Raw genomic sequence first — 17488 nt, 5'->3', positions numbered from 1 at the left:
ACAATGACCCCTCCGCTTTATATTTTTTCAAGGCCATTTTTTTGTCTTTAATAAGACTTTTTATGCTATGGTTCAGCAACCCAGGTTTAACCTTTTGTTCTTCTGTATTTATTGTCCATAAGATTGAACTCGGTAATACCTTTAATTGATATGTTCCTAAAGCACTTCCATTTTTCTTCTGTGTTTAATGTATCTAGGATTTGGTCCCTTTTAATATCTTACAATATTGAGCAAAGTTTTGAAAAGTTGGCTCGCCTGAAATTAATGTTCTTGTACTACCCTTGTGCCTCCTTTTCCTATGATTTATGCTGAATGTAAATATGCTGTGGTCCCTAGATCCCAAATTGTCCCGTATTTCCACATCTGTGATGAGATCTGATTCATTTGCAATTAATATATCTAGCAATGCATCTTTTCTAGTCATTGAATCCACCAATTGGGACATGAAATTGTCCTGTAGGACATTTAAGAAATGACTGGCCTTGAATGAGTGAGCTGTCCCTTCTCCCAGTCAGTATCTGGATAGTTGAAGTCCCTCATTACGATGACATTTCCCTGCCTCACTGCTGGTCCTAACTGTGAAAGTAGATCCAACTCCTCCTCCTCCTTCAGGTTGGGGGCCTGTAACATACCCCACTATTAATTTCCCTCTTTCTTCTTTTCCACACGGATTCCACCTCCCCCCATGCCCAATCCTTGATGTCATTCCTCTCTTCCACCCCTCCCCCTCGTCTACCCTCCCTGCCCGTCCTATACAAGGAATACCCCTGGATATTTGACAGTCATGTGAGCTGTCAAACCAAGTTTCTGTTATTCCTACAAAGTCCACATCCTCCTCGTGTAACAGCAGCTCCAGTTCCTCCATTATCTTAACTAGGCTCCAGCCATTTATGAACATGTCCCTCAGTTTTTTACGGGTGCGTATTATTTCCTCCTTAGGTTTTCTGAGGCTGCGATTTTGAGCTGTCCACTCATTCACTCCAGGATTAGATGCTATGGATATAATATCACTAGTGCCTCTGCTATTTCGCTCTGTCCTACGCTCACTGCTGCCTCTATCTTCCTCTAAACCCTCCCCCTGCCACCTAGTTTAAGCCCCTCCAACTTTGGCCATCCTTTCCCCCCAACAGAGCTGCACCCTCCCCATTAAGGTGCAGTCCATGCCTACTAAAGAGCTGGTAACCTATGAAAAGTCAGCCCAGTTCTCCAGGAACCAAAAACCCTCTTTGTTAAACCAGGTTCTCAGCCACTTGTTCAGTTCCCTAAGCTCCTGCTGCCTCTCTGATGTGGCTTGAGGAACAGGCAGTATTTCTGAGAATACTACCTTGGTGGTCCTTCACTTCAATGTAGCTCCTAAATCCATGAAATCATTTTTAAGGATGCTCCAACTTCCTCATACTTTGTCATTGGTGCCAACGTGTACCATGACTGCTGGGTCCTTCCCTAGCTCCACCCAATAATCTGTCCATCCGACCTGCTGAACCCGATTGTCCCGTAAATAACATACCATTTAGCAATCATGGTCTTTGTAACAGCTTGCCCTATCGGTCTTTCTAATAATTGAGTCCCCTGCTACCAGTAACTGTCTAACCTTGCCTGTGTCCTTGCCCCCCCTTCTTACCAGAGTGGTCATTCCCCTGGCAGCTAGGGGAGGAAAGCTGCTCTAGCAATGTCAACCCTTAGTTGATATTCCCAACATCACGCAACTTGGCATATTTGTTGGGATGTACCAGCACAGGACTAGCCTCCCTGAGGCTCTTCCCCCTACCTCTCCTTCTGTCACCCAGCTACCTACCTCTGGCTCCTGTACCTCGATATCCACCCCCTCTACACTGGCCCCTGCCAGCACCTGCTAGGTAATGTCGAAGCTCCTTTCCAGGTTGTTGTTGCTGCGCAGTGTTGCAACCTAATTCTCTAGATCCAGGATCTGAGCTTTCAGAAAAACAACTAGCTGACATCTCATACAGCAGTATTCGCCCTCCAACGGCTATTCAAGGAACGCATTCATCAAGCAAGATGTGTACTGGGTTGCATCACCAATCCTGTTGGACATTTTTACCCGCTACTGTAATAGGGATATTAAACGGCTACTCTCGGTACTCTACACTACTCCAAATTACTCTTTGTGCTACTGCTGTTTTAAGTTACTCAATGCCACTCCCAATACTCCACGTTGTTTCAAATTACTCTAAGTTATCCCCAATGCTCCAAGTATCACTCCCAGTACTCAAGTTACCACAGGTATTACTTCCAGTATTCAAGGTCACTACAGGTATTACTTCCCAGTACTCCAAGCTACTACAGGTATAACTCATAGTACTCCAAGTTTTTACACTGTTTACAAAAGCTTACACCACAAAATTTACTCAGCCAACAAAAGGCAATAACTCAATTTTTATACTGCATTCAATGGCCAACACGGTACAACACTTTATACATGACTTTTGGTGAACCCTGATCTCTTTATGAACAGTTTCTTACATGATGAAGATCAGCCATGGAGTATATCTGAGGTGTATATCAGGGTGTGCTTCTTCCCCACATGACAACTGTGATGTCCAGCAACATTCATATAAAAGACATTTCCTGCACTCAAGGCACTAATACACCTCGAGGGTTTTGTGGGATCCCTGATGTACAGGAAGACAGGACTTCAGTGAGGAACAATTCCCTCACTCAGGACAGGAAGGTGGCTTCTCTCTCGTGTGCAATCTCTGATGTCTGTAAAGATTGGACTTCTGTGAAAAACACTTCCCGCACTCAGAACAGGAATACGGCTTTTCTCCCGTGTGCAATCTCTTATGTGTGACAAGTTCTGATTTTTGAAGAAAACATTTCCCGCAGTCAGAACAGGAATGCGGCTTCTCACCTGTATGCAGTTTCTGATGTCTGTAAAGATGTGACTTTTCTGAATAACATTTCCCGCACTCAGGACAGGAATATGGCTTTTTCCCCATGTGCAGTCTCTCATGTCTGTTAAGATGCGACTTATCTGAAAAACATTTCCCACACATCGGACAGGAATATGGCTTTTCCCCTGTGTGAGATCTCTGATGTGTGACAAGTTGTGATTTTTGTACAAAACATTTCCCGCACTCGGAACAGGAATACGGCTTCTCACCTGTGTGCAATCTTTGATGATTATAAAGACAGGACTTATCTGAAAAACTTTTCCCACACTCAGGGCAAGAATATGGCTTCTCACCTGTGTGCAATCGCTTATGATTTATAAGATTGGACTTATCTGAAAACCATTTCCCACACTCAGAGCAAGAATATGGCTTCTCACCTGTGTGAGATCTTTTATGCACATTAAGATCAGATTTAAAATGGAAACACTTCCCACACTCAGTACAGGAAAACCTCTTATCTGTTGGAAGGACGGCACCGTCCCTCACAGTCTGAGGTTCCTCAGGATAAGAGGAATACGATGGTCCATCTACACTGTGTGGTGCCGGATGGACATTTGAGGTAGCCGGGTTTTCTCCTGGACTATACTGTGTGATGTCCTCATCTTCTACTTTACAGTCTGGAGACAAAGTGAGACAATCCTCTGAGGTTTTCCTCATCTCCCGTCCATCTACTAAAATAGGAATAAAAAGATTAATTACTAGACGTGAGCAGATTGGTTCCCCTAAACCAGGACTCCGCCCACATCAGGCAGCTTCGTCTCTGAAGATCTTCCAATTCCACCCTCAAGGTAACTAGTAAATGGGTCCTCTGATCTCCTACCAGTTCATTTCTTTATTCATGGACCTTAGTCAGAGAGTGAGGAAACAACGAGAACTGTCTTTTATAGGAGTGACAGTGATGAGGGGATTATAGGAAGAGTGTCCCCACCCCCTCTATCACTCATTGCCATCTTCCCAACACAAGAAGTCCTGCACTTCCTTATTTAGTCCATGATTTAGTCATGAATAACAGCGGGGCTGAGCCCCACCAGAGGTCAGAGAGTGAAGATGGGGGGAGAACAACCAAGATGAAGACTGGACTGATCCTGAAGACCACCATCATTGGGTTATTGACTCCTCCCTCATTATCACTTTCTGTTTAAGGTTCCAAAGTTTGAGGATGTTCTCACATTATTATCAACATGTAAAAGTCTGTGCTCCAATCAGATCATCAGATATAAAATGTCCCGCTGGTAGAAAATGGGTATAACAAAACAGAATACATATTATGTTTATAGCAGAGGGGGGAGAGCAGAAGACAGGACAAATTGTTGCATAATGTTAGGACTATATAGTATCAGGACAATGTAACACACAAGATAGTGTATATAGTGCAGGGGTCAAGAGTATGCAATGTACAACACAAATTATATAGTACAGGGGTCAGGACTATGTAATGAACAACATAGTTTAATTTAGTGCAACAGGTGAAAACTATGTAATGTACAATGAAAATGGAGTATGAACAACCACTAAAAAGTCACCCAGTGCACAAGGATGTTAGACAATTTGCATCTGCGTTCCTAAATTTGCTAACCCTCACAAAAGTCAAAAAACACACAACTCAAAGAGATTTTAGGTTGCACTTGTACTAATTCAAAAAGTTATAGCACCTCAGAGGGTCATAATGTCATAATAAAACAATAAATGATACCCTTAGAAATCTACATGTATCTATCAATAAATAAATAGATCACACAGCCGACAAGTGAATAATCCAACTCCAAAAATATATCATCACAAGTAAAAAAAAAAATGTTTGTATCACAAACAATATTGGTGACTTGTCTTTGTTTACTGTGTCACAGTGCAGAGCAAAAAAGGATATTTTCAAAAAATTTTCAAAATATTATCAGATTATTAAGCTGCTTCATAAAAATATACAGAAAGGGGTCAACATTCAATGCACAATAAATCTATACTTTGTCCAAATGAAAGTGCATTCCAGCTCAGGAAAGTGACCAGGGTATTACAGGCTGATATCACCCAGTCCCTGCCCTACTCTGGACCAATCAGTGAGCAGTATGGGTGGAGGAATGTATTTAGTGTTAATGACCCACCTGTGCTGATCTCTGTAGGAGTGTCCTCCTCTATAAATGTCCCCGTTATTCCATCCTCCTCCATAGACTGCTGATCATCCCTCACATACATCTCTTCTTCTTCTTCGTCTGATTTAACTTCAACTTTTATATCTATCAGCTCTTCACCCTAAACCAAAGAAAGGACAGAAAATATTATCTGAAAAATCTAAGCTTTAATATTATGACATAACATAAGAAATCCATAAGTCCATGTTCTAGATGCTCTATCCTTACATACTCTCATCATTCTTTTTATAATCTTCTTTGACATCAGTAGTGTAGTCCTCTTGGTTTCCACTCTGAATATTTCATAAAACATTCATAGTAACAAACATGCTGTATATAATTGATAACTAACAATAATTGTCAGTCATCTACCTGATGATGGTGAGGGATGGTGTGACCTTCCTGTGTGGAATCCTGGGAATACAGAGGACGGGGACATCTCTCTGGTGGGTTTCTGTTACTTAATGGCTCCATCATGATTTCCTTGTAGAGATCCTTGTGTTCTTCAGAAAGGTGCCTCATCACTCCATACTCCTCATCCTCTTCTTCAAACTCTTCTTTAATAACAATATTATAACCCCAGAGGTTTTCACTCTGAAATATATAATAAAACATTCATTATAACAAATACGCTTGTGTATAAGTCTTGACTATCAGTGATTGTTCCTCATCTACCTGATGATGGTGAGGGATGGTGTGATCTTCCTGTGTGGAATCCCGGGAATACAGAGGACGGGGACATCTCTCTGGTGGGTTCCCATTACTGGATCCATCTGTAGGAAACACACACACTGACTGAATACATTGTTTCTATGTGTTTATCAGATGATGGGGGATCTAGGTGGACCCTCCGTACTGCTCTCTCCTTTACAATAAAGTCTCCTCTTACCCGGTGATGTGAGGGGCGGCTGATTGTCCATCATGACGTCCTTGTAGAGATCCTTGTGTCCTTCTAAATACTCCCACTCCTCCATGGAGAAATAGACAGTGACATCCTGACACCTTATAGGAACCTGACACACACAATGATACAGTCACCATCCAGACACATCCCTTGTCTGTTACTGGATAATGTCCCAGAATTCCCAGCACCGCTCACCTCTCCTGTCAGCAGCTCGGTGTTCTTGCTGGGGACTTCTAGAATCTTCTTTTTATTCTATCAGGGAGGGAGGTGGAGGCAATGTGATGGTCAAATGATCACTAGAAACTAGACACTAGAAACTAATCAATATTTGAACATGAATAGTAAAATCAAATGACATTCCCAGAATCCTCCTCACCTCTCTGGTCAGGTCTGTGTTTTATTAATAGAGATAAGAGTGATGTCATGTGACCTCCCAGAATCCTCCTCACCTCTCCGGTCAAGTCTGTGTTTTATTAATAGAGATAAGAGTGATGTCATGTGACCTCCCAGAATCCTCCTCACCTCTCCGGTCAGGTCTGTGTTTTATTAATAGAGATAAGAGTGATGTCATGTGACCTCCCAGAATCCTCCTCACCTCACTGTTCAGATCTCCATTTTATAAATCCCCACATCACATTTTAGGATGAATATCTGAGGCTGGGTCCATTATGGAAAAATTAGTTTCCAGGAAATTTACTACAAATAACATTATAAAATAAAGATACGCATATTCAAATCCCCCCTAAATAAACCCCCCACCCCCCTCCCCCCCCCCAAAAAAAGTAGTATAATCTGTTAGTATAGACTGATGAGGTGAGAAGGTGATTGGTGGGAAAGGTGACACATCTCCAAAATGAAGAGAATGTTCCGACCTTGTAAGTGGTGAAATGTTCTGCCCCTGAAAGGGTTAATCTACATTTCCACACTATATATGTGTGTATCATCATCTGCTGGAGATAAAAGACATCACAGTGACTATGGAGGAAGAGGACGGACATGACGGGGGGGTTACTGGGTGTAAATAGAAAATAAGATCTTATTACCTCCTCTACTGCCACTTCCAGCGATGTCTCCTCTCTACTTCCTCCCAAATCACCTCTCACCCGGAACTTCCTGTCTGTACCTGACCTCACTTCCTGTCTGCATTCCATAGAGACTTCAATTCTCAGTAGAAGAGAGATTACCACCTGGTGGAGCTCAGTGGAACTGCAGCCCTCAGAAACATTTCATAGTGTGAACACGGCCTTGTGCTGTGTGTGTATGTACTGTATATCCTTATAGATGGGTCATTTCCACTCCTACCAAGGGGGATAGAAATGTAGCACTTACCCCCTAAGGAGCTGCTGATAAATGTTTGGGCCTGCACTCTGCCTCTCAACCCCAAGAAAATGGACTCAACCCCCTTGGCGCAGCTGTATAGTAATGCTAGTGTAAGACCCAATGGTAAAGAGAAACACGGCAATGACACACTTCACTGTATATTTACCGTCACCTTGGTACTCGTCACTTCACCAGCAGTAGTAATAGACAGAGTCTCACACAAATTGTAAGTTAACCATTAAGCAGTTTACTGAAAAACTTGTCTAACACAATAGACACAGTGGTAATTCAGATATACAGGGTGAAAGCAAACAATCAATGTGTACATACATCCCAGAACTCAATGGTCACCTGAGTATATGCAGACAGGCAAGGAGTGGGACTACTGTACAATATGATAAAGCACTTATATTGAGCACTTTCCCACAACAACCTCAGAGCAAACACGCAAACATCAAATTGGCCGCGAAGTATTAAGTACAATGCAGCAGTGCAATACAATACATATATCTATATCATGTACTCAAGGGCTCCCCCTAGGTTGCAATGCACTGTTCACTCTGCAAACCAAAGTTGTGCTGCTTTATAGAAAATGACAAAGTCTCTTGTTCTCTTCCTCTTCAGCTAGTATTAGACTGCAGTATTTGTAAATCCAGGTAAGAAACAAGTAGGTAACAAATTATAGTAGAAATGGCATGCTGGCAACCGAGTACGTGCACATGTAAGACACCTGTAGAACTTCTTCCTTAATGAGGGAAGCAACTCAGCATTAACTCTGCAGTACAGTACAGGGAAGGCAAACCCTGAAGTTCCACTATACACAGTCTATGGATAAATGAGATCACTTCTGTGGGACTACAGATCCCACCATCAGCCTGGAACTAATTCAAACAGTCACAGTGCACTATATCGATCTGGGCAGGTGCCCGCTCACCACATCAGGCCCAGATGCTTGTTAGACTCCTTTCCTGGTATCTCAGTCCCGATTTAAGCTTGCGTCATCACACCGCACCGCTCCTTCGGATAGCCGGCGACTGTAAAAGCAGATGGCTTCAGATGTTCTGAAGCGCAGAACGATCCTCCTGCTCAATCAGCAGGGCTGTCTACAAGAATCCCTCTGGGACGGGCGATCCGCTCTCTGCTGTAGGCCGCAGGCTCTCCCAGCCCTGGACACACACACACACACAGTCCTCCTGCTGTGTGTTGAATGGCGTCCAGAGTGAGAGAAAACGTGCCACGCCTGTCCCTTTTATTTGCTTACCCAGCAGGCTGTTCTGTGGCCTAGCCTTGTGGGTAAGTGAATTGGGCATTGTGGGTAAGTGGTTCCTAGAGAGAGTTAAACACATGAGTCACTTGAAGATTGAACTACATTTCCCTTAAGGCTTTGCAGCACTGTTTAAGAATTGTAAGAAAAGTCCCAACAGCATTAACATCAAAAGGACTCTAGAGGGAGCCAAACTCTTACTTAAAGAACATCACAGTACTTAGCATGATAATGGGTCACAACCCCTGCGCTACAGAAATATATTACTGCCTAGTCCAGCCTTTCTCAGCCAGGGTTCCTCCAAAGGTTTCTAGGGGTTCCTTGAGCAATGAACAATTTCTGTCTCTCAGTAACAACTGACATCAATGATCTGTAAGGGGGGCAGTCTTTCTACTGAGGACGATGTACGTAAATGTCCTTCTTCTATGGACCACTGACATTAGAAGATTCTTCTTCCTATATTTCCATGCCATCCATTACGCTGGAGTTCCAAAGATTTAGCCAGTAATAACATTTTTACTAGTCAGTGAAGACAGAAAACGGTTCCCTGTCCTCATCTTAATTACTGCGGTTGACGGGTAATTTCCAGTTTAAGATTTGCTCCCCCTCTCTATGCTACTTAGTTATATCCTTACCTTTCAAAATACTAGCAGCTTTCTCTTCACTATTTTTGCATAAAACTCAAGCAGAACTAAACTCCTATACCCCTAAAATATTATTGTGGCTAGGTTGCATACAAATGTCCTTTAAAATGGATATTGACCTTCGATTTCTATATTTATTCCAAACGATCCCACTAAGAGTCCTGCATTCCTTCTTAAAAAAGCTTCAACAGTTTTCCTCCTCATTGATCTGGAATACCAAATGCCCCAGACTGGTTTAAACTGCTTGCACTCCTCAAGATACGAGGTGGGGCTGGTGCTCAGGGCCTGAGTTTATACCCGAAAGCAGAGGTCCTTACCAGACTATTGGATTGGTTCCATCGTTCTTCTATTAAACAATAAGTCACACTAGAGAGCCTTATGACTCGCGTAGACCTCATGGCCCTACCTTGGATCCTACCCACCATACGAAAAAACTTTCCTGACCTTACAAGGCAAACTCCATCTATCTGGGACCAGACCATTGCAATGAGTGGGAAAAATGTACTTACTCATAAACTGTTGGTAGCCACCAGAGTCCAAGAGAAGGGTTTCAAATTGATAACCAGATGGTATAGGCATCCAGAGTTTTTAAATGACATCCCACTGTATCTGCCACCTGCTGGTGATGTCATAACTCAAAAGGGATCATTGAGTGGTGGGTTTGTCCACTAATTTATTCATTCTGGGGAACATTTTTCGACATATACTGTAAAGCTCTGGCTATGCAGCTTTCAACCTCTCCACAGATCACTCTACTGTCCATAATCCCAGGCCCCATCACATCTACTGTTCTTCACCACTTAATTTTAGCAGCATGAGTAGTGATCCCTCGCCATTGTAAAATGGCAACTGTTTCCTCCTTAGTGGAATGGACAATGGAACAGGACTTTATTGGGGATCTGTACAACCTTTTAGCCCAAGAAAATAACAGATTGGACCAATAGAAGAAAAACTGGATTGCTTGGTCTGTGTTTTGACTCTTGTGTACGTTTAATGATTGGGTTACTAGTAGATCTCCCTTTTTCATCTTAGAGCCATGGTGGATCCATTCCCACAGCTTCCATCATTCCCCTTCTTTTTTTATCTTCTTCCAGTTTCACTTATTGTTATGGGACCTAGACATGTGCAATTTGTTTTGGCCGAATATAAATTTGGACAAATGTTTGGTTATTTGGAGATTCAAATGTATCCACCTCTCCAAATGAAAAAAGTAACACATTTCGTTGCATTTCCAATATTTGTTTCTAACGAATTCCACATTTTCGGAACAATTGGTCTGCATGCTCGAATAAGGGTCTGGTATGGATTTTGGGGGGCCCCACGCCGTTTAAAAAAAAATTTGGTGTGGGTTTCCCTCAAAGGGACTGGTATGGATTAGGGGGACCCCACATTGTTTTTGTTTTCAGAATTTTTTCATTGCCGGCATTCTTTTGTTTACATTTCAGCTGTCAGTGGGGAAGCCAGCTGACAGCTGATGAGTCATCGGTTGTTAAGGATGCGGCAGCCGGCTTTCCCGGTCTGCTCCTTAGCAACCAGCTAGTCTTCATACAGAATTATAAATCGGTTGATCAGAATTCTTATCGTTCTGAAAATTTGGAATTCGTTAGAAAATTAATAAAGGAAACAAAATTAAATGAAACGCAAAACTAAAAGAATTCAGAAATGAATCAACAAAACTAAATTAGCAACATAACGAATCTATCCGAAACAAAACAAATGTTTCTGTTCTGCACATGTCTAATGAGACCTTTCTTGACCATTCTTTGCCTTTATTTTCATACTGAAACACAGTTTCAGTATGCTCAATCACCTGAAGGTACAAGTCTATAACCCATGGTAGATGAATATGTTGCCCGTGTCCTGTACTGTTCAATTAAGATAATAAAATTACTCCAGAGCACCTAACCCCCCCCCCCCCCCTCTCAATTTATAAAGCCCATAAACACGTACGTTGTGGGTGCCTTATATGTAAATGTTAACCTACTTTACACACATTACATATTGACCTTGTACATACTGAAGGAGCAATAGTTCTAGGTACATTATTAACGGTTAACTCTAAACTGATGACCTGTAAAAGCTTTTAAAGCATCAACTATGGGCCATTTTTTGGTACTAAAGTTTGTTGTCCTTGGTTCGGCACACACAATTTTAACTAGGGCTGAAACAACTAATCGATTAATCGTCAACTAATCGATTATGAAATTAATCGATTACTATTTTCATAGTCGATTAATCGGCCAGTAACAATGGCCGATTAATCGACTCAAATCAAAAAATCAAAAAAAATCAAATTAGTCATTTATAGTACAAAAAGAGCAAATAATTGCTACTGTAAATATTACTTTAACAGTTCTACAGTAAAAAAAATGAACCCCTTACAGTAGTGATTATCTGCTTTTTTTGTACTATAAAGGGCTAATTTTAGTTTTTTAACCCCATTATGTTACTATACGTCTTAGGCCTGGTTCACATCTATGTGTTTTTTGGTGCTTTTTGCAGAAACGCACTACAGTTAATCTACATGGTTTCCTACGGGACAAGTTCACATCTATGCTTTTTCAGCCGCTGCGTACTTGGAAAGGATCAAGGACTTTTAACGCGAAACAGTGCTTTTTTGGTTCAATATACTGCAATGGAGAAGCTGCAGAAAAGCATGTAATGCGTTTTTGCAGCAATTTGTGTTTTTTAATCTGCCCAACAACAAATTGGCCAAAAAAAATTGAAAAAACGCAAATCGCAGCAAAATCACGTGCGCAAAAATCAAAATGCACAGCAAAAAGCACTGCAGAAACAGCTCAAAAGCAAACTGCATAGGTGTGTACAGAGCCTTATGCTGGCCACACGGATCAATATAGTCAGTATATCTCCTCTAATAGTAAATACAGTATATCTCTTCTGTCTGTTATTCTCAGAGTGGATTAGATATTTTGCTCCCTAACCATATAGTTGGTTATTTATATTTACCACTGCATAGAAATATTTAAGAATAAATTGCCTTTTTTTAAAAAAACTTTACATATTAACTAAATTATACACCACACTTTCTTCTAAGGTTATTAACCGATTAATCGATTAATCGAAACAATAATCGGCCAACTAATTGATTATGAAAATAATCGTTAGTTGCAGCCCTAATTTTAACTCCTTCAATACTGGGCACTTTTACCCCCTTCCTGCCCAGGCCAATTTGCAGCTTTCAGCGCTTCCGCACTTTGAATGACAATTGCGCGGTCATGCAACACTGTACCCATACAACATTTTTGTCATTTTTTTTTAGACAGATAGAGCTTTTTTTTGGTGGTAATTAATCACCACTGTGTTTTTTATTTTTTGCTAAAAAAATTAAAAAAAAAAAAAAAAAGATCGAACATTTTGAAAAAAAACCCCTTTTTTTGTTTCTGTTATACAATTTCGCAAATACAGTATCTCACAAAAGTGAGTACACCCCTCACATTTTTGTAAATATTTTATTCTATCTTTTCATGTGACAACACTGAAGAAATGACACTTTACTACAATGTAAAGTAGTGAGTGTACAGCTTGTATAACAGTGTAATTTGCTGTCCCCTCAAAATAACTCAACACACAGCCACAGCGCGCTTGGAGGAACAGAAAAGAAAGCGTCACCGTGTAGGAGCGAGGCTCGGGAAAAGCGAGCGAAGCAATAGAAAAGTCATACATGAACAAGGCAGAGACAAGAGAGCAAAAGAGGGGATAATTGGAGCACATAAAATAGATGAAAAAATTACAAGAAAACAGCAATAGAAAAGAGAACTGGAAAAAGGCAGGAATGGCAGAAACAGAGGGAAAAGGGAAAAAATGAAAAAAGGGGGGGGGGGGGGGGGGGGAATAAAAAAGAGATAAAATGAGATAATATTAAAAATAAATCTAAATAATAAAAATAGAAAAAAATATATAAGAATGCATGTCAATGAAAAAAATGAAAATAAATAATCAAATATTAGAAAAGCAGAGACCCAAGCGACTCGCTCCTATGTGGAGCACCCTATGCTAATATCACAGTGAAAGCTTAGAGTTATATGGAAAGCTAAATGGTTTATTGTGCAAGCCAATGGAAGTAAAAAATTGTCACATGCGGCTACTATGAAGTATGTCGGAATATATACCGAACAAACGTAGGTGTACTTGGCAAGTCGCTTGGGTGTCTGCTTTTCTGATATTTGATTACTTATTTTCTATTGCTGTTCTTTCTTGTAATTTTCTCATTTATTTCATGTGCTCTAATTATCTCCTCTTTTGCTCTCTTGTCTCTGCCTTGTTCATGTATCACTTTTTTTATTGCTTCACTCGCTTTTCCCGAGCCTCGCTCCTACACGCTGACACTTTATTTTCTCTCCCTCCGTGCGCTCCCCGTGGCTTGCCACCCGTCGGAAAATGCATCCGACGAACTGCGCATGTGCAGTCGATACGTCACGCCAGCTGAACGGGAAATCAGCTGGAGTGACGTAACGTAGGAGGCATTATCCAACTGGAGGCACCCATCGACGTTACACTGGCTGGGTGGCTGTAACACAAAGCCCACTGTATGCCTTCATCCCGCCCAGCCCCTCTCACCGAGTTAAACCCTGCCTATTCCCCGCAGCCCCTCCCACCCTGATACACCACACTCCCCCCAGCATGCCATGACCTAATGTAACCCGGAAGCTGATATGGTCTGCTGTAAGCCTTCCTGTGTAGCAGCGCTGTGTAGGAGGAAGCGGCTTGCGTTCCACGCCTTGGCTGGGTGACACTGTCCCTGTTCAAGTGTTATGGCGGGAGAAGAGCACGGAGGAGGCTGAAGAGCACTGCAAGGGGTTATGGCGGCACCTCTCTTGTCACTTTCCCCCATCTTGTGTTATACTACTGCAGGTAACTGGAGCCCTGGGAACACCTAATGTAAGGAGGGTCCCTGGGGACACCAGATGTAAGGAGGGCTCCGCTGGGGACACCTGATGTAAGGGGGGGCTCCGCTGGGGACACCTGATGTAAGGGGGGGGCTCCGCTGGGGACATCTGATTTAAGGGGGGCTCCGCTGGGGACATCTGATGTAAGGTGGGACACCGCTGGGGACATCTGATGTAAGGGGGGGCTCCGCTGGGGACATCTGATGTAAGGGGGGGCTCCGCTGGGGACATCTGATGTAAGGGGGGCTCCGCTGGGGGCACCTGATACAAGGACGAACTCTGCTGGGACACCTGATACAAGGACGAACTCTGCTGGGACACCTGATACAAGGACGGACTCTGCTGGGACACCTGATGCAAGGACGGACTCTGCTGGGACACCTGATGCAAGGACGGACTCTGCTGGGGCACCTGATGCAAGGACGGACACTGCTGGGGCCACCTGATGCAAGGACGGACTCTGCTGGGACACCTGATGCAAGGATGGGCTCTGCTGGGGGCACCTAAAGCAAGGACGGACTCTGCTGGGGGCACCTGATGCAAGGACGGACGGCAGGTTAAACGCTCAGGGATCCCACTGATTCGGCATTATGGTGAGTTGAATGATTTCATTTTATATTACAATGTAATAATAGAAATAATGCACTTCAATCATCCTGACACCATAACAACCATGGTGCCAGGATGATTGAAGTGCTAACACCAGGTGTTTGGAGTATCTTTATCTGCTGATTGTTAAACTTTCTAGAATACACATATTTCCATTGTTGTGTAGGATCTGGGGCTGCTGTCCCTCCATCCCTCTCCCCCCCTTTCCCTCTCAATCCCTCATTCATCTCAGACTCTAACCACACCCCCTTTGAGTCACGCCCATTTAAGACACACCCACTTTTTCACTTACCCACGCCCATTGCGCGCCACATTTTTACTTTCCCCCTATGCCATGCCTGCAAATGCATGCTCCCGCCCCCTAATTATAACAAGACTCCGCCTACAGCCAAAAAAGTGTCCTTAAAATTTTTTTTTACAACGTTGGCAACTATGCCTTTGAGGTAGAATTTCACTTAATAATTCTCATAATAAATAGCTTTTTCTAATATCTGTTCTGCCCAAGCCATCCCAATGTGATTATTTCTCATTTATCTAGTCCACCCCAGCTTTAAATTTTCACCTCTCAGTAGAAAATAAAAAAAGAAATGCATTCTCAAAACCTGACTTCCTGTATTGTCATGTGACCTTTGAGGAAACTTCATATCCCATCATGCACTACCTTACTGCATCCCTAAAGAGGGTGTGTTTTACTTTTACTTCTGTGGACCACGCCTCCCTTATTACTATGCCGCCTTTTTTTTACCGTTGCGGGGAAACTTCTGGGTCTACAGGCGCGTGGTTGGTTTAATTAACTTTTCTCCTTTTTTGTCTACTCTTATGCCCCGTACACACGGTCGGACTTTCTTCGGACATTCCGACAACAAAATCCTAGGATTTTTTCCGACGGATGTTTGCTCAAACTTGTCTTGCATACACACGGTCACACAAAGTTGTCAGAAAATCCGATCATTCTGAACGCGGAGACGTAAAACACGTACGTTGGGACTATAAACGGGGCAGTGGCCAATAGCTTTCATCTCTTTATTTATTCTGAGCATGCGTGGCACTTTGTGTGTCGAATTTGTGTACACACGATCGGAATTTCTGACAACGGATTTTGTTGTCGGAAAATTTTATATCCTGCTCTCAAACTTTGTGTGTCGGAAAATCCGATGGAAAATGTGTGATGGAGCCCACACACGGTCAGAATTTCCGACAACAAGGTCCTATCACACATTTTCCATCGGAAAATCCGACCGTGTGTACGGGGCATTAGACTCATAAGTGTACGAATATGTACAAATGTGATCTCTCAGTTATTTGTATGATGCTATGGTTGACGAAGGAAACAAAGTTGTCTACTGTCAGGGCTGGGCTCAGCCCTTCCTTCTCAGAGCTGGCTGCTCAGCTGTCGGCTAATTGCCAGCTCCCATCTCTCTCCACAGTTACTCAGCTGTTGATGATATCCTGCTTGTCAGTCCTGCCTACTGTCCACACAAAAATGTAACTTCCGCTTTTCTGAACCCTCCCCCCCGTGTCATATTTGGCACCTTTCAGGGGGGAGGGGGGTGCAGATACCTGTATAATACAGGTATTTGCACCCACTTCCAGACATAGACCCCCGCGGGGGTCTACGCCACTTCCCACCCCTCCGCTGTCTGCTGGGAGACACACAGGTCCCAGAGACAGCAGGGACCATTCGGATTGCACAGTAGGGAACCAGGAATCAATTCCTGATTCCCTTACCAAAGATGTCGGTGGCAGCATCCGAGGACTGGGGTATGGGTCGACCTCGGATGCCGACATCCCGGGCACCCTGGACAGGTAAGTCAACAGCTGCAGTATTTGTAGCTGCTGAAAAAAATTTGGCGGACCTCCGCTTTAAGCCGTCCAGTCTAGAGGAGCTCTGCCTTCGCCTTGGTCACATCACAGAAACTATCTCCTGCGATCCTGTTCAAGACTTGCTTTGCTGACATCCCTTCTGGCTCCAGATCCTGCTTGCTGTTTCACTACATTGATCCCTGACTTCTGGCTTGGCTGACTATCCGTTCCAGGTAACTGAAGTTTGGCTATGTTTTGACTACGTTTGTTCTTTTTACTTTTATTATTAACCACTTCCCGCCCGGCCTATAGCAGATTGACGGGCGGGCGGTGGTTCAGTTATCCTGACTGGGCGTCATATGACGTCCAGCAGGATAACATGCCGGCGCGCATTACGTCGATCAATGGAGCGGTGTGTCAGTCTGACACGCCACTCCACCCAGATCCTTGGTAAAGAGCCTGTTTAAAAAAAAATAAATGTAATAAAATAAATAAGAAAAAAAAAAAAAATTTTTTAAAGCGTCCTGTCCCGACGAGCTCGCGCGCAGAAGCGAATGCATACGTGAGTATCGCCCGCATATGAAAACGGTGGTCAAACCACACATGTGAGGTATCTCCGCGACCGGTAGAGCGAGAGCAATAATTCTAGCCCTAGACCTCCTCTGTAGCCCAAAACATGCAACCTGTAGAAGTTTTTAAACATCGCCTATGGGGATTTTTAAGGGTAAAAGTTTGATGCCATTCCACGAGCGGGTGCAATTTTGAAGCGTGACATGTTGGGTATCAATTTACTTGGCGTAACATTATATTTCACAATATAAAAAAAATTGGGCTAACTTTATTGTTGTCTTATTTTTTTATTCAAAAAAGTGAATTTTTTCCAAAAAAAGTGCGCTTATAAGACCGCTGCGCAAATACGGTGCAAAAAAAAGTATTGCAATGACCGCCATTATATTCTCTATGGTGTTAGAAAAAAACAATATATAATGTTTGGGGGTT

The 17488-nt window shown here is 42.8% G+C and overlaps 2 protein-coding genes across 2 annotated transcripts in view; both read right to left on the bottom strand.

The window, feature by feature from the left end:
* LOC141121620 (uncharacterized) overlaps positions 1–7120 on the bottom strand; it is a 33026-nt gene extending 25906 nt beyond the window's left edge. Inside the window, exons 1-7 of the mRNA XM_073611271.1 lie at positions 6986–7120; positions 6138–6194; positions 5928–6051; positions 5714–5811; positions 5411–5632; positions 5012–5159; positions 2677–3583 (exon numbers count right to left, since the gene is read on the bottom strand). Of these exons, the coding sequence (XP_073467372.1) occupies positions 2677–3583; positions 5012–5159; positions 5411–5632; positions 5714–5811; positions 5928–6051; positions 6138–6194; positions 6986–7093 (1664 nt within the window). The 5' untranslated portion in view covers positions 7094–7120. The remainder of the gene's footprint in view (positions 1–2676; positions 3584–5011; positions 5160–5410; positions 5633–5713; positions 5812–5927; positions 6052–6137; positions 6195–6985) is intronic.
* The window catches only part of LOC141121631 (uncharacterized), a 220833-nt gene that overhangs the window by 138711 nt on the left and 64634 nt on the right, over positions 1–17488 (bottom strand).

This window comes from Aquarana catesbeiana, unplaced genomic scaffold, assembly GCF_042186555.1.
Source record: "Aquarana catesbeiana isolate 2022-GZ unplaced genomic scaffold, ASM4218655v1 unanchor226, whole genome shotgun sequence".
In the NCBI taxonomy this organism is placed as follows: Eukaryota; Metazoa; Chordata; class Amphibia; order Anura; family Ranidae; genus Aquarana; species Aquarana catesbeiana.
Note: the sequence above shows the minus strand (reverse complement) of the source record. Positions and strands in the feature narration are given on the sequence as shown.